The sequence below is a fragment of the Tupaia chinensis genome, unplaced genomic scaffold (genome assembly GCF_000334495.1).
Source record: "Tupaia chinensis unplaced genomic scaffold, TupChi_1.0 Scaffold000168_1, whole genome shotgun sequence".
In the NCBI taxonomy this organism is placed as follows: domain Eukaryota; kingdom Metazoa; phylum Chordata; class Mammalia; order Scandentia; family Tupaiidae; genus Tupaia; species Tupaia belangeri.
Genome location: NW_006159643.1, coordinates 3,273,143 through 3,296,411, shown reverse-complemented (window position 1 = coordinate 3,296,411; position 23,269 = coordinate 3,273,143). Strand labels below are relative to the sequence as shown.

Genomic DNA, 23,269 nt, shown 5'->3' with positions numbered 1-23,269 from the left:
TTAAATGATAAAAACATAAACATATGAACGCAAAATTAATTTCTACTAAGCTATTAATGTAAATTTAATATTACAGACCTGCCTTTAAAGATCCTCTGAAGACAGTGTGGGAGGAGGGTGAAAGAAGGGGGAGAGTATGAGAAAAGAAATTAAGGAGAAAAATAGAGGCGAGACCTTCATAGGACACAGAAATGGATTATTACCTGCTGAAGATAACATGTGTAGTATCCTGAACTGAACTGGTGTGAAGTGTATTCATGTTGGGTAAATCCACTTTACAAGTTAAGTGAAATATACTGTTCAAGTGTATAAAATGAACTAAAATAAAATAAAATGAAGTAAAATAAAAAGATCCACTGAAGGACTGTTTTCAGGAGTCTTCCTATTTAGTTTGCTAATTTGAAAGCAGATTTTCTATTTTAGTTCTAAAGAATATCAAAGAATGAAGATTTTTGCAATCAGGGGTAATTTCTATTGAAATGTTTAATTGTCTTTTATGTCAAGAAGTTCTTTCTTATGTCTACTAAAATTTCTTCCTGTAATTTAGTAACATTTATCTTACTGTCACTTGATGTGACAGAGAGGGGGTGAACAGGCTTGCTATAATGACCACTCATGTATTAGAGCCAATTACCAGGTCACCTCTTAGCCCTGAATTCTCCAGGGTGGACATATGTACGTTCTTTAGCCTTTTCTGACAGGCTTTATCTCCACATGTTTTAAAATCAATCTCTTCCTCCTGCCTCCTCCCAACTTCTCTCCGTCTTTCTCTCCTTTGACTAATTGTTCTGTCTCTTAAGCTTATTTAAATTTTCTTTATGAGATGATCATAGCCAGTGATTATAAGTTCCCAGAGTTTTATAACCCTCATCTTTGATCTGCACACCAGTCCATTACTTATCGAAAATGATGTATTTTTTTATTCATGGAAAACCTCTGCTTTACAATATGTCAAAAAACTGTAAGTCAAGTCCTATTCCCTACTGAAAGAACAGCATGCAAGGCAAGTTTACTGCTGGAGTGGAAGGAGCCAGGAGTTAGAAACTACAGCTCTGACGCCTAGGAGCCTAAGCACGTCAATAAACTCTGAGCTTCTGTTTATTCTTATGTGAATTGAAGGTAATAATATATCTTTTAGGTGTGGGAGATTAAGTAAGGTAATAAGTGGATGACCCATGACAAAAAGGACTCAAACAACAATTGATACTATTATGACTTATTATTGCTATTGTAGACCTAAGAGTCTGCGTCCAACTGTTTTACAACTACAATTGCAAGAGCTAATGAATACATAATAGACCAGATTCGGTAATGCATATACAGATATATCAAGGTGGACAAAAAAGTTATTAAAACATTTATTTGAGAGTAGGTATGTCATTGACTGTGAGCAGTGAAAGCAAAGGCTAAGAAGAAGGGTCGATGTAGAAGAGTAAAAACTGGGAACACTTGCAGAACAGAAGGCGGATTGCGCCTGAGGCAGGAGAGTGAAGAGACAGCAGGAGAAGAACTGAGCTGACAGAAGGGGGTCCCATGAGGTCCTGGGATGAGGGGTCAGGCCACATGTGACGAATCCATTAGAAAACAGAGTGATTGGGCAACATAATCTTCCTTCCCCCTCTGGAATTCATATGGAATCACTCTAAAACTCCTTAATCCTATTTCTCATGCCGACTCTTTTTTTCTAATTCCTATAAACAGATGGGATCTTTCCCTCTGAAGCACTATCATGTTTTACTTATATTGTTTTTCTGACATTTACTTTAATTCAATTCAACAAATACTTCTTGAATGCCTCCTATACAGAGGCAGGGTAATAGGTACTAGTGATATACCAGGGAGAAACCTAGATACAGATCTCTCCCTTTATGAAGTTCACATTCTATGAGGGAGAGTGGGAAGCCAGACACCTCAATAAACATATTAGATAAACGGCATATACATTGGAAGGCTGTCAGTGCCATGGGACAAAACAGTAAGGGATCAGGGAAGTGAGCGAGGGAGACTGAGTGTGCCAGTGGCTATTTTAAGTAGGAAGTGCCATTGTAGTAAAGGCTCGGAGAAGAACAAGCTAGAACAATCATGGCATTGTCTGGAATAACAGGAACAACCCGTGCAAAGGGCCTAGCGTGGGAGGGAGCTTGGTGGAATTCAGAGAAAGCAAAAGCTGGTGGAGCAGTAACACCATGACTGAGGGGAGAGCAATAAGAGAGGAATTCAGAGAGGTACAGAAAGTAGGGGTCACTGGAGGCTCTGGATGAGGAGGGAGAGTAGAGATCAGGGAGGAAGTTACATTAGAAAGACTTTGCCTTTTCCGTTTTAAGAAGTATTTCATTTTATTTATTATTACTACTACTATTACTATTATTGAGAGATTTTGCTACAGGGCACGTGCACTTCACAGGAGACACAGAGAGACAGAAAGTGTGAAATCACTCCTGAGGGAATGGCCAGGCTGCAATCCCTTCCCCTCCATTCTCCTCTCAGGATTTTGGGTACACACATGGACCCAGCGTGAGTTTTAAGCCACCAGATCTGGGACTCAAATCACAATTGACTATGTAGGAGTCCAGCAGTGTAACCATTACATCATCTGCTGCTTCCAATGATCATGATTAGTTTTTAATTTGCTATACAGCTCTCATCAGAAAGAGAGAGAGAAGGAAAGTGAGAAAGTAAGCCACCAAGTCCAGAACTCAAACCATGGTGGGCCATGTGGGAGTCCAGCACCCCAGGCACCACGCCACCACCTTTTATTTGAGAAAGGAGTCATTGAGGATTGCCATCAAAGGAGTAACGCAATCTGAGTTAGGGTTTTAAAAGATCACCTTGTGTGTAGTGTTAAAGATAGACCATGGCGGGGACAGGATCAGAGGCAGAAAGACCTTTTAGTAAATAATTGCAACAATAGTCACTTAGTCAGATTCTGGAAATATCGTGACCGCAGAGATAAGCGTTCCTAACCAAAAGGATGGAATAATCAGCGTGGCCTGGAGAGCTGTTACCCTCTAAGATACTCGTATTGTTACCTGCTTTGAAATACATTGGGTCATCCGAAAAGTCCTGACCTATTCTTCTGTTATATGCTCTTCTATGCAGAAATGGACTGACTATGCAAAAAATGCTGACTACTCAATATTAATTTATGATATATTTTTGTAGATAAGAGCACAGGATTTGGTTTCACGTAACTCTGACATCAAATCCTGACTTGTCCACTTACCGGATGTCTGTGGAAGTCACTTAACAACAAAATGGCAGTTTCCTCATCAGTTCAATGGGTTAAAAAAAATACCTACATTCCAAGATTACTGTTAGTACTGAAATGTGTGTAAAGCATTTCACTAAATGCCTTGTACAAATTAAATGCACATTAAATGATAAAAATGCTTTACTGTTACTCCTCGTATAATTACTATTATATTTTCATTTCATATGCTTTACCAGGTTATGTTCCTGAAGGGGACATAAATCTTTTTTTTTTCCCTGTAGAAATAAGGTATCTTAATGTACCTATTACAAAGCAAAAAGTAAATAAATAAACAACAACAAAAAGAAGTAAGGTGTCTTGTATATAGAGTCAGCCCATGATCTCTCCATGCATTAACCATGGCCTGGATGACATCATGCTGTGAATGGGGAGTCTAGGGTTTCAAGGGATGACAGATGCAAAGGGATGACTGGCTTCTTAAAATTCATTTCCAAGGAAATGAATAGAAATTGTACAGATTTACCTCTGTTAGGCAAAAAAAAAAAGGGGGGGGGTTTCTATTTTCCTTTTACTCTATGAAATTTTGTTTAGTCCCCACAATATATCAACCTTGATATAAGAACTGCTAAAAACTTTTCTTGTTTTTGCAGGATCCTTTTTAAAATTGCTGAAGTCATTTTGAAATCTGTTTCTCTCTTCCAAGCTTGTAGCAACCCCCTTCACCCTGGCATCAAATGTAAATTTAATGAGCATTTGCTCACTTTCATCATTCAGGTCATTGGGTCATTGATTCTTATTTCCCTTTGTGCTTTTAGAGCACAGAGACTGTCTCAATCCATCTTTTCCAGGCCTTCCTGTCTATGGACGTTATTTTTCCTATTTCCATTGTACTTCAAGGATAAAAGCATCCTCATTTCCAATCTATTATTAAAATGAGAAACTTGTTACTTCATCATATCTAACTTTTTTTTTAAAATAAGGTAGTTTTAGGAGATTTTACTTTTCCTTTTAATACTGGCCTTGAGAATATCTATATTGAACATCACTCAGTATTTTTTCAAAGACAATTCTATTAATTTTATTTCATAATATCTTATTTACATTTAATTGCTGTACATTTTATGGCATTCAATGTCATTTTTCAAAGCATTCATACAGTGTGTGCTAATCAAATCAAGGCTATTTCCATATATATCATTTTTAACAAAACCTTTCCATCCTTGTGTCTGTTAAATGCTTTCAAATTCATAAAAAGTAGTATCTGATCTATTGTTTCCTAACCTTTATTTCTCTATAATCTTCTGTACCCCCCCATAATACATTTCTCTATAAAAAGTTATTTAAATATAATGACATTGCTATTCAGGAAAAATAACAAACACAGAAATGGGAATAATTACGAGTTATTAAGGGAATAATGATAAGATGATAGACTAATGAAGCACTGATGCAGAGAGAGGTTGGCTGCTGGCAGAGGTTAATGTTGATTACTAACTGAGATCTTCAGGGAGGAGAGCACAGAAGCACAGTGGCAAAGAGTTTTACTAACTGCACACAACATCACCAAAAAAAAAAAAAAGTTCCACATTTCACAACTCTAATTTCTACAACCTTTTCTGAATTGTCCAGACATATCACCTTAATGCCCTGTCTACCACACCTACAGGGATATCCTTTCCAGATGCCATTTTAATTATGTTACTCCTGTATTTTAAGTTCTTTCTTGGTTCCTCATGACTAATGAGATAAAATAAAAACTTCATAGTATCATAGAAAAAGTCTTCCAAGTGCTTTACTCAGTTTATCCTACCACCCTGTCTACTACCCTAGACCCTGGTTCTTCTACAATAATATTGGATTCTTTGATGCTCCACATACGTAATCAGCACTGTGTTCCTTTTCTGAATCTTTTTTATGGAATAGTTTTCCTGCCCTTTTGCAGCTGTCTTATCCCCATCTCTAATCCCATCACTATCTTGTACACAATTTATTGTGCTTTTTAAGGTTCCGAGATTGACATCCATTCTAGTGATCATATTCTTTTGGAAATCACTCCTCCTCTACTTCCAGTGATCCCAGAAGGCCTGATAGTTACATGACCTATCTCTTCTCCCACAGAGACTGAGCTCATGACCCACAATAGCAACTGTTCTTTCCTCACAGACAAAGGAATTGACTAGTGGTAATCTATTGCCTAATTAGAACAAACCATAGCCTTTTGGGAAAACAGATATAGATTCTGTTGGAATGGAGGCAGTTAATTCTTTTGCTGACTTCAATGGGATTACAATATTGAGGATCCTATTAGTCTAAACCTATTTGGCAACATCTAAGAACCATCTAGAAATTAAGTTACAGGCAAAGAAAACCAAAGAACTGATGAAAGGAGATTTCTCATGATATCATTAAAATACCTGATTCAACCATTCCTATAAAGAACACTACATTTCAGACTTATCAATTATTAAGTCAACAAATCTCTTTCAATTATTTAAAATAGTTTGCTTGGTTTATATATTTAAAATAAAAATATTGTTGGTTAATACTCATATGCTACTACACTGCTTTATTTATATGCTCTCTATGCTTTGTGTCACATTGTTTTTGTCTCTAGCACTCAACACATAGTGCCTATACAAAACAGGCGCTTATCAATTGATAAGCTCCAGCTAAATTTGTTGATCAAATATGGTAATTATTAAGAATAGTCGATATTGCGCTAGCCCCATAGCCTTGTGGTTAAGGGAGTCAGCCCCACATGGGTGACCATGTGGTTGGAGTCCTGGCTCTCACAACTTGAAAAACATCCAGATGAACGTGTATGCATGCCCCAAAACCCAACAGGATGGAAAACAGGAGAAGAAGGAACCATGACATGACCACCTCCCATTGAGTGGTGCTTTCTCTCTCTCCCTCACTCCGTCTCTCTCTAATGAGTGCACATACCCTCTGTCAATTAAAAAAGAAAAATGAATGTTGGCCACGGAACCTGATTTCCATGGAAACACATTCTTGGATTGACCATGACTCAACATGCTTCTCTTTAAAATAAAGATCATAATAATAACACCAGAAGGTGACTATAAAAATTAAATTAAATAATATTTTAGAAGTGCACCTAGCACTGAGTAAGGACTCAACAAATGTTAGCAGATATAGCAATGAATTTATGGCTATACAATCATCATTAGTACTGGTAATACATCCTAGAATTACATGCTTAATCCATTCCATCTACAAAGTTAAATTGGTTATTGCAAATTACCCATATACTAGCTTTCTGATAGGAAGAGATGGAGTGAAGCCAAACTGAAGAACTGTACTAAGGCAGTGAATGAACTTCAAATCCTAAAACGGATATTATCAAAATGAAAGCCTTGAGATTTCAGTCTAAGTGTTGTGACCTTCATTTTTCACATTCATATTTAAAGATTATTTTTCAGATATCCCAGCAGAAAGTTGAGTCAGTATTTTACTCTATATTTGTAGATGTTTACTTTGTACTATGTGGGTGAATCCAAACAACTGAGACCTATCAAGGAGGCATGATGAACAAGTAGACATAAAATCAGTAAAGATATGGACTTGAACAACTCTACCAACCAACTTGACCTAATTGACATTTATACAACACTCCACTCAACACCAGTGGAATACATATTATTATGAACATTTTATAGTACATTTACCAATAGATACCAATTACTAGTCCATGAAACAAACATTAGTAAACTTAAGATCATTCAGATCGCACTGAGTGTCTTCAATGACAGTGATAGAATTAAGGGATGGATAACAGAACATTTTCTAGAATACTGTTAGTCATTAGGGAAATGAAATTTACAGCCACTATGAGATACTGTTAGAACATACAAAATTTAAATATTTGATCTTTCCTAGTTGATATAGGTAAACATGTGGAGAAACTAGAACTCCGATACACTGTTATTGGGAATATACACAAGTGAAATGGCAAACTACCTTGGAAAGCAGCACTTAAAATATTAAGAATATTTATCATATGATTTGGACATTTCTCTCCCAAGCATTTACCCATGACAAAAAAAAAAGAAAAAAGAAAAAGAAAAAGCTGATGCACAATGCTTGTACATAAGTGTGCCTAGTAGCATTATTTATAATAGCCAAAAACTGTAAACAGTCTAAATAAATGAACAAATGCTATAACCCAAATATTCCACAACAGGCAAGTATCTCAAAATAATGTGTTGAGTGAAAAAAAAAAGCAAACAAAAAATAATACAGTTTTATTTATATAAAACTTTAAGAAGTATGAATTAATCAAAAGTAAAAAAGATCAATAGAGGAGGGAGGAGGGGTACGAGGAGGGATTAACAAGGACAATGAGAAACTTTTCACAGGGAAGGATATATCTGCAACTTGATCGTGGTGATATTTTCATTGTGTACACAAGCCAGAACATATCAGAGTGTACTCTAAACATGTGCAGTTTATTGTATTTCAATTACATTGTCATATCACTGTTAAAAATGGAAAGAGATATATCACTGAGTGAAGCAAGTCAGGCTATGAAAGAGAGACATTGTATGTCTCCACTTAACATATACCGACTGTCTGTACAGACTAAAAGATTGGAGGACATTGGGACTAGCAAATGGCGCAATGGCTACATCACTGGACTCCGATGTAGTCGTCCATGTTTCGAGTCCTGGACCAGGTGGCTTAAACTCACTCTGGGTGCATGTTCATGTGTGCCCAAGATCCCAAGAGGAGAATGGAAGAGAAGGGATTGCAGCTTAGCCATCCCCCCTGGGGAAGGGAGTGATTTCTTACTTTCTGTCTCTCTGGTTCTCTCTGCCTTTCTGGCAAGAGCATGGGCCCTATAGCAAAAACCTCTCAAAAAAAAAAAGAAGGACATAAAAGCATTGAAAATAGTAATGTACTCTGGAGACAGTGTGGAAGAAGGGTGGGACAGAGAAAGAGGCATGTAGGGAAGGAAATTAGGGAGAAAAGAGAGGAAAGACATTGGTGGGGCAGAGAAATGGTTTATTACCTGTTGATGATAACATGTATGATATTCTCAATTGGACTGGTCTGAGGTGTATTTCATACTGGGTAAATTCTCTTTACAAGCTAAATGATGCATAGTGATTTAATGTATAAAAATAATAATAATAAAAATTTAAAAAGGAGAATTTTTTTCCTTGAGCTATCTTCACTGAAGTGAGTACATACTATGATCATTTGAAAACATACAGCAATCACTATATTTCCAGGAGTATTTAAAGCATAAAAAATACTGCTGGAGACAAGTATGTTGGAATCTATTACAATGTGGTCCTGAGCACCAGGGCAAAGTGTTCATTTTTCACAGTTGTGAATTAGCAAGCCTTTCCACCAAAATGTAGAGTGAAAATGAAGTCATAATCCTTGTATTTTCATTCTTTCCTACTGTTCTGATTCTCACATTTGTGAATAAATTTTTAATTTCACAGATCTATGAAATCAGGAATAAGTGTTATTTATGTATGCAATCACATTTATAATTTATTTAATCCAAATAATGTTTTCCTGACTTTACTCATGCTAAAGTAAAGCTAATATTCAGTCTTTTGGAAGTGGAGGAAGTGGCTGGAAAAAAATGTAATACACTGTAAAGTTATACGTGATTCAATGTAATATAAACAAGATTATGATAATAATAAATAAAAAACAAATTTTAATCTATTAAAAAGAAGAACTGGAGTAAGTTGATAAACAACTACAGATGTGTTCTCAAACTCACTCCAAGCTATTTTAATTTTTTTTTCTGCTTTATATTTAAGGTATAATACAGTTAAATGAACTGAATGCAAATACAACAAAATCTAGCTAAAAATCTCATATATACATATAAATTAATATACATGGCATATTAAAAATGCATAGTTTATGGGACCAGCAGTTAGTATAATGGCTATGTCGTTGAACTCCCATGTAGCTGACCACAGTTTGAGTCCCGGACCTGGTGGCTTAAAACTCACGTTGGGTGCATATGCATGCATGCCCAAGATCCCCGAGAGGAGAATGGAGGAGAAGTGATTGCAGCATGGCCATCCCCTCTGGGGGGAGATTTCTCGCTTTCTGTCTCTCTGTCTCTCTCTCTGTCTTTCTGGTGAGTGCACGTGCCCTATAGCAAAAACCTCTCAAAAAAAAAAAAAGTTCTACATTTCCACTTATTTTTATTAAAAAAAAAATTAAAAACATCCTTTTGAGCCAATGCAATGATCAATTATTGAAGACATTTTGTATTTGCACAATTTGCATCTTTACACATTACAGCATATAGTACTAGTTAATAATCATTGAGATAGTGATTGTCTGTGTGCAAAACCAAACATCTAAATTACCACACAAAGATTCTAATAAATCATTGTTTGACTTCTAGGTATTAAATACAAATAACTCTTCATAGATAAAAAAAAAAAAGTACTTTTTTTAAAACACAATTTAAAAACATTATCGAATCAGTAAATTTACATATTTATTCCAGTAAATGCAATTCAATATGCACCTAAAGATGTAGATAAAAAATACATATGGAAAAATTCTGAAGTAAATAACAATGGAAAAATCCATTGTACCTTTTTTCATACATCTAGTCACTAGTCCAAAAAGCTTTACCACTCTGTCTCATCCTTAAAATTTTGTTTCATATCTTATTAGCCAGAAAAATTATTTAATTTCCTCACATCTCCCTTAAATAATGATTGTAAAATGCATATGTCATGTTAGTACCTATCTCCATTTGCACTTGTCAATCAAAACAAATATTTCAGAGGCATTGGTGAAAAATAATTTATCACTATACAGGTCAGCTTTCTGACTACTCGTAATAAAAACTGATGCTTATCTGTACCATTTATTTGTACATCGACTTCATGGTCAGTTTCCAAACATTTATTGAGTAATACCTCCAGTATTTCCATGTATAATATGGCAAACATTCATCTCTATTTAACTGATTAATAAAGTGAAGACCTAACTCATAAAAGAATATAAACCTGATGACACTTACCATCTAACTCACAGTCTACTTTTATCTGTCAGGAAGAAAAGACTATAAAACCTCTAGCATGGAATAGTCTGGCTACCCTGATAGTGAAATATCCAATAGCACTTGGGTTGTATCCATTCCCACCTTTTTGTATGCGATCCAGTCAAACACCTTGTCAATATCTGTTGCCCGTAGCACTTCCTGTGACACTGGATGGGAACTGGCCAGACCGTCAAGCAGCATCACTTCATGCAGAACATCTGTCAGAAACCTCTGTTTTTCCTGGAATACAGTAGACAGGGCATTATCACAGGTGATTCACAATGTATGACAGTATGAACAGAATGTGTATAAATTAATTGATGATTCTCATCAGACCTGCATGGCACAACTCAACTCTAAAGAGAGCCCAGTAAATAAAATGCCCCTTACGTTACTGCAAAGTGAAGGTGGTTGAGTTTAGCGTAAGCCAAAACGTACTCAATGGACTACAGTGGCCTTAAAACCAGGGTGCTTCAAAAAGCTCATGGAGAAATGGAATGAAATTATGAATTTATTTTGCCAAAAAGTTTTTGATATTCATGCATCATTATTTCATAATTTCCCATGAACTTTCCAGAGACCCCCCTGCCATAGATAAAAACAATAAACTCTGCTTTAACTATGATCAAAGTAAATTGGTATAGTAGCACATGATGAAAATGAAAGATACAGGCTCGTTTATGTCTTCTACAGGGACAAGGCTGTAATTCTAGTCCCAAATACCATTTTTAGGTAAGTTCAATATAAGAATACTATTATTGTGCTATTTATATCATTTTTCCCAATACCATTTGAGCAGCTTATTATTGCTCTCCTGGCCCTCTCACCTAATCCTCCACCAAACACACATTATTTCCTGAATTTCAGGAGACTATAACAAATAATAAAAATCAGTACTGGCATCCAGCTACAATATCTGTAGATGTACATGTAAATTCAGTACAGTGGAGATAGACAGGCATCATTGTCATGAACTAATGAAAACAGAAAACCAACAGACTTCTATCCTCTGCAGGTTGAGACATTAGTATTTACACTAATAAAAGCTGATTTGTTAAGTTAGAAATTAATTGCAATGAAAAACCACTACTCTGTTTTTTGGTGGGTTTTGTTTTGTTTTGTCTTAAGAAAGTCTGCTTTAAGAAAACAACTTCAATTTTGTTAATAAGAATGCTGGCAGCTGGCAGTCCTCCCGGCCTCCCACCTTCACTAAAGGAAGAGAAACTGAAAAAAAAAAAAAAAAAGTAGCAAGAGATAAGAAGGGCTAAAGAGCCCCTACATCACTGACATCTGAGGAGTACCTCCACAGAGATTAAAGACTCCAACACTCCCATTGCTCTACCTAATTCTGAATTCACTTGGAGCCTCCTAGTTTTAGCTAGCAGATAAACAGCATGTTATTTCTGAGTGAGTTGTAATTTCAAGATGAGAGCACATCAATCCTGGATTTTAAAAAAAGGAAAATGTAGAATACATATGCTAAGAAGGTTAACTGGGCATACCTGTATGTTATTACTTAATTGGGCTTTAAAGAAATATGTCCATCCTCATTTGTTAAATTATTTAGTATGTTTCATTCATAATTTAATTCGTTAGCCATTCAACTATATACTGTAAGATTTATTTTCAAATAGCTTATTTTTTTCTATGGTCCACATAACTTATTTTTCAATCCTCTTTTATTCTTTTGTTTGATTTTTGTTTTGGTACACTCTATTTGTTAATACCCCTTTACTTCCAAAACTACATGATTTGTAATACGTTCATATTAGCTCATTAGTCATTCATATAACAACATTTTAGAAATCTTATGTGTTCTCTATATTGACAAACTGTATTAGGTCATATGTTGGCTCCACACTACTTAGGAAGAATGTATATTTTTTTTCAGCATTTCAATTACTGAAATATTTTAAATTTAAGGACAATATTATAGTATATTAGTTATTTTAATACAATGGCACACAGATTACATATTTTTAAAATAAAAGAAGATGAGATACTGAGAAATTAGAACAATATTTACTTCTATGAAGTTATGTTCTTCAAACTTCCTTAAAATATGAGTTGGAATTTTTGTCCATGCTTACATTACTTGATATGACTTTTACTGCATTTTAACTTGCATTAATTACTTTTTATTGTAATTTCTGATTTAAATATCATTGCTGTACATTTTTGTGGGGTCTACTTTGGTTTTTAAAGTATGCACATAGTGTGTAATCATTAAATTAAGGATTTAAACTTGTTCACTGTCTCCAACCTTCACATCAGATCATGTTGTATACAGTTGAAATATGCTCTACAGGTTGATACATCACATTAACAGAGGGAAAGATAAAAAGCATATGATTAATTCAATCGATACAGAGAAAGCATATGATAAAGTACAACATTTCTTCATGATTAAGACTCTCAACAACGTAACTTTAGAAGAAATATTTCTTAACACAATAAAGGCCATATATATGACAAACTCACAGTAAAGATCATGCCGAATGGGCAAAAGTTGAAAGCTTTTCCTTTTTTTTTTTTCTTTTTAAAATTGAAATGCAAGTCCTAGGCAACACAATCAGGAAATCAAATGGAATAAAAACATTTGAATTGTAAAGAAAGAAGTTAAATTGTCCCTATTTGCAGATAATATGATAATATACATAGAAAGAACTAAAGAACTCACCAGAAACCTCTGCAACAAATAAACTCAATGAAGTTGCAAGATACAAAATCATTGTACAAAAATCAGTAACACTCTGGTCCTCTTTTGTTCTAAGTTTCTCAGCAACGTGTCTATGCACCATCAAAGAAGACGATAGAGCAATGACAGCACCAGACTCCAGTCTGAGTCCCAGAAGGCAGCTTCAGACCCACAGAGACACAGATCAGAACTTCAAACTTAGGCTGAATGAAATGGCAAATATGACATAAACTAATTCTGTATTTCTTTTCAAATTCATTTCCTAACTCAAGATAAATAAAGAGAACAGAATTTAACTTTGTGATTTAAAATGTTCAGATAATGAAGATTAGTATTTACATTGTTCATTTCTATCTAAGCTCACCAAAAAAATGTCAGTAAGAACTCCGACAAATGGCCTATACTGAGAAAATAAATGGAAATCAAGTACCAATTCCAAACTAAAAAATTTAATATTACTTTTAAACAGATATCCAATTTTGTTACTCATTTAATTTTAAAGTACACATCAAAACTGATATTAGAGGGAACCAGCAGTTAGCATAATGGCTATGTCGCTGGACTCCCACATAGTCGACCGTGGTACGCGTCCTGGACCCTGTGGCTTAAAACTCACGCCAGGCGCGTGTGCGTGCGTGCCCAAGATCCTGAGAGGAGAATGGAGAAGGGATTGTGGCGTGATCATCCCCCCGGGGGGTGATTTCTTGCTTTCTGTCTCTATATCTCTTTCTGTCTGGCGAGCACACGCACCCTATAGTGAAAACCTCTCAAAATAAATAAATAAATAAATAAAAACTGATATTAAAGGGCCAGCAGCTGGCATGATGGTTGAGGCACTGGACTCCCACATGGCTGATTCAAGTCCCAGACCTGGCAGCTTGCTTGCTCTCGCTCCCTTTCTTTCTGTCTCTGTCTCTCTCTGGTCAAATTAGAAATAATAATAATAGTGACAAATAAAATTAAATTAAATAATTAAGAAAACTGACACTAGACTTAACAGGAGAAATTATGACATATATTATAGTATTTTAACTTGACTTATGAGCACTTTCATTTACATGATGTAGTAATTAAATATGTGATTATATTCTTAAATAAAATATTATTCACCTCTTCAAATAGATATTGCCTGCTCTACTTTAAGTCACTCAAACATCTGACCTATAACTATGTGAAAAATGAGCCTAATGTGATGTTTTTAGTATTTAATATTTAGTAACAATAAATACGTATTGATCAATATTACAATCTACATTACAAAATTTAAATATCTTAATTTGCCTAAAGATGTGATGGTTTAAATGTTATAAGTGGCTATATACCTATAAAAATGAAATCTAAAGTAAATTTCAAAGGGAAAACCTTCTTGTTAAAATATAAATAAATAAATTATATACAATGTATTGCTTCATGCTTCTGAAGGGAAACAAAAACAAACTTTTGCCCAGTCTGTCGATTTTCAGTAAGCAATATTTAAATTTATCTGTACTAAATCACTAGCAAAAGATTCATCTTCTAAGTTGTTAGGGGGAATGATATTGTGTAATTGAGACAAAAAGGCTTGTGTGTATAGAGAGGTTAAGAGGAAGGGGAAAAATGAAAAGCTTAGCAAGAGAACATTCATAAAGCCCAGAAGAGAGAGTACCTTAAATTGAGGAGGAGAAAAGAAAATTCTAGCCAGAGGCAAACTCAATTGAACAGAACTACAAAGATTTTCCAGGAAAGACGGTACTAATTTTTTATAAAGACCTGTGTCACTGTAAAATAAGAAATGCTTTACCATGTCAGTTCCTGACTGGGACCCTCTTGTCTTCATCAAGATCAATAATAGCAAAAATGACTAAGTATTGATTAATTGCATAATGTTTACCTGGGGCAATTCATCAATAAAAAACCTAGAAGAAATCCTAGTTCTTGGGGACCAGCAGGTGGCATTATGGTTAAAGTGCCGGATCCCATATGGCCAACTGAACAGGTTTGAGTCCTGGACCTGGTGGATGAAAATCATACTGGGTGCATGTGTGTGTGTGCCCAAAATCTCAAGAGGAAAATGGAGGAAGATTGTAATATGGCCATCCTTCCTGAGGGTGATTTCTCACTTTCCCTTGCTCTCTCTTTCTGTTTGAAGAATACACACACCCTGTGACATTAAAAAAAAAGAAAAGAAAAAAAAAAAGAAGAAAGAGAAAGAAAGAAAGGAAAGGAAAGGAAAGGAAAGGAAAGGGAAGGGAAGGGAAGGGAAGGGAAGGGAAGGGAAGGGAAGGGAAGGGAAGGGAAGGGAAGGGAAGGGAAGGGAAGGGAAGGGAAGGGAAGGGAAGGGAAGGGAAGGGAAGGGAAGGAAAGGAAAGGAAAGGAAAGGAAAGGAAAAGAAAATATCTTAGCTTTAATGTAAGAGAAGAGCTAAAACAAAATAACAAAATATTTAGACATAGTAAATGAAATACTAGTTTTTCACTTAAAGATTAGAAGTGCCAAAAAGAATTTGAAAAAAATAGAATGTAAAACAGAATTATCATGAAAAGTTTAATGGATAAGGTGGAATTTGGCCTGATTCTTAAAGGAATTTTAAAATTTGATGTGTGTGTATGCACACACAAAGGCCTATACATATACACATTCAGGGAACAACTATTTGTGGTGAATTTGCAACAGCTGCTTTGTACATTACTTTATATTTTGAGGTCATAGTAGGATATCTGCCACTTTCAAAAAGCAGCAGAATAAGGCAAAATTGAGGACTTTAAAATCTGTTTAAAACAAGTTCAGTGTCAACAGTAACCCTAAATCTTACCACCTTAATATAGACATTACTTAAAATTGTCACATACATGCCTACATTTAAATAATTACAATAATATTGAATACATCATTTTGTTTTCTACTATTTTAAAAATCATTTCACATTTATATTTTTGGAGAACTGTGGAAAAACATTTCAGAATAATAATGAATATGTGAGTAAATAAATACAGAGTAGAGAATGAACACCATGAAAAAGAAGAAAGCTGCTATTGCTATATTCATTCATTCATTCACTAATAAACTACACTGAATTCTTCCTCTATGCCAAATACTGTGCTGTGTGGAGGGAATAAATAGATGACTGAATCTAGTCCCCAACCTTAAAGAACCCAAGAGTAGAAGAGAACAGTAAAGGGGAAAGACAGATATAGTATACTAAGTTATAATATGATGGATGCTATAAAACACAACGGGTGAAATGACTTATTCAGAAAAGGCTTCACAGAGGAGGTGGCATTAAAGTGAGTTGTTGAAGGATTGGGAAAAACTTAGGACAGACGAAATATGCAAAAATGCCACTCCGAATGATCAGGTTGAAGAGTTTGGTTTAAATAAATAAATAGGCAGTAGCTGGCATCATGACAAAATAAAGGTAGTGCCTTAGGACAATTAACTTTTCTGTAGAGTACGGGAGAGTGTGATGTATTCAGAGCCATGAGACAGGACATGAGTATTGCACTAAGAGGGAACATGGGGGTGATGTATGAGCACAAAGTGTTGCTGAAGGACAGTTGGATCTGACAGATATTAAAAAAAAAAAAAAATCAACTGACATTGATGCTTTGACACCTTGGTGCCCTGGCGTTATAAAAAGGAAATATGCAGAGCCAGCAACATGGCTTTTAAACTGGGGGACTTTTTTTTAAAAAAGATGAGTGGGGAGCTATTGACACAAATGAGAAAGTAGGAAAAAGCTTTGTATGTAGGATAAACTAAAATGTTCAGTTGTAGGGACCAGCAGATGGCATAATGGTTATGTTACTGGACTTTCAGGTAGTCCACCACGGTTCAAGTCCTGAACCTGATGGTTTAAAACTCAACGCACATGTGTGTGTGTGCCCAAAATCCTGAGAGGCGAATGGAGGAAAGGGGATTGTGGCATAGCCATCCCCCCTGGCGAGGGTGATTTCTCACTTTCTGTGTATCTCTCTCTCTCTGTGTATCTCTCTGTGTACACACACAATATCAAAAATCTCTCTTAAAAAAAATCAGTTGTAGAGTCAGCAGGTGACACAGTGTTAAGGCACAGACAGGATCGCACATGACTGACTTCATGGTTCCAGCCCCACCCTCAGTAGCCTGAAAAATATGCTGGGTGCAGGTACATGCATGCCCAAAATCCCATGAGGAGAATGGAGAAGGAAGTGCAATGTGTGCATACCCCTGGAGGTTGATTTCCCACTTTCCCTGTCTCTGTGTCTCTCTCTGGCAAGAAACTCACCTTATAACAAAAATCTGAAATAAATAAGTAAATAGTCAGTTGTAGACTTGTTGCAAGGAAAGTTAGAGTGAATATCCAAAGAGAAATTTGCTTCAGGGAACTGAAAGTTAGGGTCTAAAAAGGAAGTGCTAAAAATCTTGGTAATAAATTTCAGCTTGCATAAAAACATAAATGAGGCTTCAGAAAGAACAACTCTTAACAAATGATTTCTTGTAATATTAGCATTTCATACATTGGTATATAATACATGAAGGGAGTCAAAGAATGCTTATCATAGCATTAAATACATTTGAGAAATGATATTCATTGATGTCTTGAAGTGGCTTCCAAGTCAAAATGGTCAAATCTGAGGAGTTGAAAGAGAATATGCGGGTATAGCCAGTCATTGCTGCTAAGCGGGAAAACAGAAAGAAGAGGTGAGAGGCTGGCAAGTCCTATAGGCAGTCAGACTAATATTTAGTGAAAAGAATACCAGGCAGATACTTTGATCTGTCACCAGAAAAGAAAAATAAAAGAAAACTCAGACAATAACCTGAATCAAGATCAAAGAATGCCAGATATTTCAAACCAGAGACAGGGAAGATGGAAGCAAAGACTGAACCTATTCCGGTGGTGATGAGATATTCACAGACACAGAGAAGGCAGAACAAACTTCTCCAGAGAGACATGAGTTACATCAGAGCAGCCACAGGACTAAATTTTCCAGGAGAGTAGATCTGGGCGTAAATGGCTCTCCTGATATTCCTAGGAGAAAACACAGACACAGCGCGGCAAAGCTGACAAAACAGCCGTAGACAGGAAGACTATGTCTGCCACAAACTGTATGACCTTGAGCAAGGTCCTCAAGCTTTTTAAAGCTCAGCATTCTCATTGGAAAACATATGTAGTTATGAAGATTAAATAAGATAATTAGTTCTACAAACATTTAGTAAGCACCTGCTATGTCCCAGATGGTAAACCTGATTCTGGGAATAGAGAATTACAAAAATATGGATCCTACCTTCAAAAATTTTATATGAGGGGATTTCAATAACTTCCTGGAAAAATGGAATTAAAGTACAAGTTTATTTCAGTACGAAACCATTTTTAAGCCTATGTGTCTTTTTTTTCTAATATGAATTTCCATAAACTATTTGGAGACCCCCACAGTAGTAAGAGAGTCAAAGATGGAAATGAATATTATAACACAACCTGTCTATATAAAAGTGGACGTGGGTTCAGGATGTAGTGTAGCTACACCAATAAGCTATGGCGTGCTCTTCATAAAGGAGGGAAGGAACCGCTTCTAAGGTGATAGTTTGAATAGAATATTCAAGAATGACTTAAGTTTTCTACAAGGGAAAGCCACCTCAGGGCACTTTTGACCAGAAAGGAAAAGTTGGGCAGGAAAAGTCACAGAGACCTTGACTTGCTTGGGGGACTAGAGTTCTGTGTGGCAGAAGGAGGGCGCATCACATGGTATATGACTAGTGCTGAACACAGAGACAGGCAAGAATAAAGCCATCAGGGGTCGGAGTTAGGAAGTCAGGAAGTCAGAGTTAGGAAACGACATGGTCAGACCTACATTTAGAGAGGGAACTGAATAAATAGTGGATGAGAGGGATAAGCAACAAGAAACGGAGAAACAGGAAAAGATGGCATACTCAGGTGCGAAAGGTGATGATACGGGCTTCATCTCCCTGAATGCAAAATATTGCACCAATTGTTTCTGTAAAATGTAGTCCAATTTTTTTGAAGACCAATGGTGATCAAACAATTATTTAGTTTGGAATACCAAAACATATGAATTAAGTGTAGATGTAAATATAGATATAGGCATAGTTATAGATATGTACATAGATATAGTTATCTATATTCCAGTAGATACAAATATTCCCCTTTTCAGTGTTTTCATTTGCTTATGGAAAGCAAGGTCTTATTCTAGTTTTTAACATTCACAATATCCTCTTGGACACAGATAAATGCACTTTTCTAATCCTTTGTGGCAAACCGATAAGAATGTCTGAGCCCAGCGTCTGTGGTACAGCCCATAGCATATTAGACCACAGAGTATGAAGGTACATGCTGACCATGGTTCGACTCCTCGGCCCTGCTGGCCTGCACACATGCTGGGCCCTCAGGATCCCGGTGTGCTGAATGAATGGAGGAAGGTGATCATGGCGTACCCAAGCCTTGTCATGTGGTGGATATCTCTCTCTCTCCCCCTCTCTATCTATGTGAATCTACATGCATGTGTGCTCTATCATAAGCAAGTGTTAAAGAAGTTTTACAAAAATTATTTGAATTAGGCACTATAATTTCACATACGTTTACTGTCTATGTACAGGAAATCTTATGTTAGAGGCTAGAGAAACAATTGAGACACATTCCTGCCTCCAGACATTGTGGTAGGGAAGGCAGATACTTGTACAATCCATTACAGTCAGATAATGGGCACAGTATTCATAGCACAAATAAAATGCAATGGCAGTCACTATCAGTGGGAAATTATGGGTAAAAATGTTTTCAGTGTCTCTGACTATGTTAATTCAACCTCAATTGATCTATCATAAAAAGAAGAAATAAGATATGTGATTTATGCTTTACCTCTCTGGAAATATGTACCAGTATGTGATAAAGACATGTAAGATCCCATGGGTTAAATAAAATGCCACATCATTACAAAACTGAACAACTGAACTTCTTGTTTATATAAGACTAGAACAAGAAATACAGGTGTACGTAGTATTGTACAACTGTATTTTTTACTCTTGTATTTCATGACCTATTCAAATCACAACAAAAATTAAAGCAGAGGAATATGATCAAGAATTCAAGGGAACCAGCAGTTAGCGTAATGGCTGTGTCGCTGGATTCCCACGTAGTCGACCGTGGTTCGCGTCCTGGACCCGGTGGCTTAAAACTCACGCCGGGCGCGTGTGCGTGCGTGCCCAAGATCCCGAGAGGAGAATGGAGGAGAAGGGATTGCAGCGTGACCATCCCCTCTGGGGGGTGATTTCTCGCTTTCTGTCTCTCTGTCTCTCTCTGTCTGTCTGGCAAGCGCACGCGCCCTATAGCGAAAACCTCTCAAAAAAAAAAAAAAGAATTCAAATAAGGAAAGTAAATATAATGGGGAAAGTATGTATCTAGTTTTATCTACATGAAATTGTATCACTGTACCTTTGCAATTATAATTTTTGAAAACAATACCACAATACCACTTGTGAAGATTAGAAATTAATTGGACTCTAAGTTTCCAATAACATGGAAAAAACTTTACTCTGTAAATTTTATACTGTCACTTACTTTTTATAAAGTTCTAAACTGTCCAAAAGTATTACAAGCTTTACCAGTTGAAAGTTAAATACTTGTAAAAGATTATATTATTATTTAGCTTACTAGTTAACATTTTATACAGTTAAACTATTACTGATAGATGAAATAGAAGTAAAGAGCTAGTGAAAATAAAGGTTACGTTACATACATCAATTTACTTAAAATAATTTCCATCATCTTATGTTTAAATCAGACATGTCGGGACCAGCAGTTAGCGTAATGCCTATGTCGCTGGACTCCCATGTAGTTGACCACGGTTCGCGTCCCGGACCTGGTGGCTTAAAACTCACGCCAGGTGCGTGTGCGTGCGTGCCCAAGGTCCTGAGAGGAGAATGGAGGAGAAGGAATTGCGGTGTGTCCATCCCCCTTGGGGGGGGTGATTTCTCGCTTTCTATCTCTCTGTTTCTCTCTGTCTGGCGAGCGCAAGCGCCCTATAGCAAAAACCTCTCCAAAAATAAATAAATAAATAAATAGATAATAAATAAATAAATTAGGCATGTCAGTCCAACAGAAGGCTTGGAGGTAAAGCTGTTGGATCACACACAGCTGGCTGCAGTTAGAATCCTGGACTCTGTGGCTTGAAAAATACACTAGATATGTGTGTGTGCATACCCAAAATCCCAAGGGCATAATGGAGGAAAAGAGATTACAGCATGGCCATCCCCTCTAGAGGGGTAATTTCTCACTTTCTCTTTCTTTCTCTCTCCAGTGAGCACACATGTTCTATAGCAAACTAATTTTCATATGCTCAAGATGTTAACAATCATTTTCATGTTCAGCTTGTTAATGAAGTCCATTTATATAAAGTCAAACTTATGTAAACTTGGATAAATACAGTAGGCATTAAAGAGGAATTTTTAACTTAATCACCATTCAGGCCTACAATGAAACAACTATTCGACAGAAAAATTTACCTCTGCATTTGTTTACATGACATTTTATAGAAAGTAGTACCTGAGCACAAGCCTGTAGGCAGTTCTCTATTGATACAACATTATTCTGTGATTTAACAAAAGCTCTACAAATAACTGAAACAGTGTGTTCCATATATTTTTTCCATCACCAACTACATTTCATCCATTGCCAAGTCCCAAATTTTCTGATACTTTCATCAATGCAAAAACTAAAAAAGCAATATAGTTCTATAAATGCTTGGATAATTTGGGAACCAGCAGTTAGCGTAATGGCTACGTCGCTGGATTCCCACGTATTCGACCGTGGTTCGAGTACTGGACCCGGTGGCTTAAACTCACGCCGGGCGCATGTGCGTGCGTGCCCAAGATCCCAAGAGGAGAATGGAGGAGAAGGGATTGCGGCATGGCCATCCCCCCTGGGGGGTGATTTCTCGCTTTCTGTCTCTCTGTCTCTCTCTGTCTGGCGAGCACACACGCCCTATAGCAAAAATCTCTCAAAAAAAAAAAAAAAGGAAAATAAAGCTTGGATAATTTTATAAACTTACAATCTCAGAAAACCCCCTGCACATGTTTTTATGAACTGCTATATTCTCAAATATAGCAGTTCATAAAAACACAGAGAAAGTGATTTGAGTTGTAAGTCTGTTCAGTGAGTACATCTGCCTTAAATTTTGTTGCACATCCAAGCCGAATGTGTCATGTCTCATATTATTTAGGATGTGATGCAGCTAAGAGAGCACACGAAGACGGAGAACAGAATGCACTACCGCATCGTACATCCAACCGAATTCTAAACCTTCTGCAGCGTTACTCGAGAACCTAACAGAGACGGTCAATATTTCAACTTTTTATCCATGATGCTAAAATGAGGTAGGATAAATTAAATCATCTAAATGTTATCCTCCTTGTTTATTTTAGTGAACATATGATATTTGCACATTTTGAGGCATGCAATATGATTTTTTAGTACGAGAATGGGACACGTGATGATTTAATCAGAGTAATTAGAAGACCCAGTATCTCAACCATTTGTCATTATTTTGTGTTAGAAACGTTCAAAATCCTTTTTTTTCCTTTTTCACTCTGAGATATAAAGTAAGTTTTTGCTAACTATATCTTTATTTTTGTATTTTATAACACTAGAAATCATTCCACTAATCTATCAAAATACAGTAATATTAATATAGCAGACATTACCATCAATCAGTCACTCATGTTTTCATTAATTATGATAATGCTGGATCTTACCGAATAATCTTGAATCTGATTCAAACAATGTCAATCACAGTAATAATTACGAACAGGTTGTCTAATTACATAGCTCATTTTAATTCTAGCAGCCCCCCCCCAATCACTACAAATAATCTCCATATGCCATGTGCTTTTACATAACCCTCTTTAAATTTACATGTCATTTAGCTTCCTAAATTTATTTATTTATTTTTAGAGAGATTTTTGCTATGGGGCACATGTACTTGCCAGAGAGACAGAGAGAGGCAGAGACACAGAAAGTGAGAAATCACCCCCTCCAGGGGGGTGGTGCACACAGCACAATCCACAATCCCTTCTCCTCCACCTCCTCTGGGGATCTTGGTCATGCACGTACATGCACCTACTGTAAGTTTTAAGCTGCCAGGTCCAGGATTTGAACTGCAGTCAACTACAAAGGCATTCAGTGATGTAACCATGACAGATGGACTCCTACATGGCCGATCACTGTTCACATCTCGGAACCGGTGGCTTAAAACACACTGAGTATGTGTGCACACGTGCCCAAGCTCTTGAGAGAATGGAGGAGAAGGGATTGCGGCGTGGCCATCCCTCCTGGGGG

The 23,269-nt window shown here is 36.3% G+C and overlaps 1 protein-coding gene across 1 annotated transcript in view; it reads right to left on the bottom strand.

Annotated features, from left to right (window-relative positions):
- TRHDE (thyrotropin releasing hormone degrading enzyme) overlaps positions 1 to 23,269 on the bottom strand; it is a 427,616-nt gene that overhangs the window by 157,146 nt on the left and 247,201 nt on the right. The window contains exon 7 of the mRNA XM_006146207.2: positions 10,371 to 10,508. Coding sequence (XP_006146269.1) covers positions 10,371 to 10,508 — 138 coding nt within the window. The remainder of the gene's footprint in view (positions 1 to 10,370; positions 10,509 to 23,269) is intronic.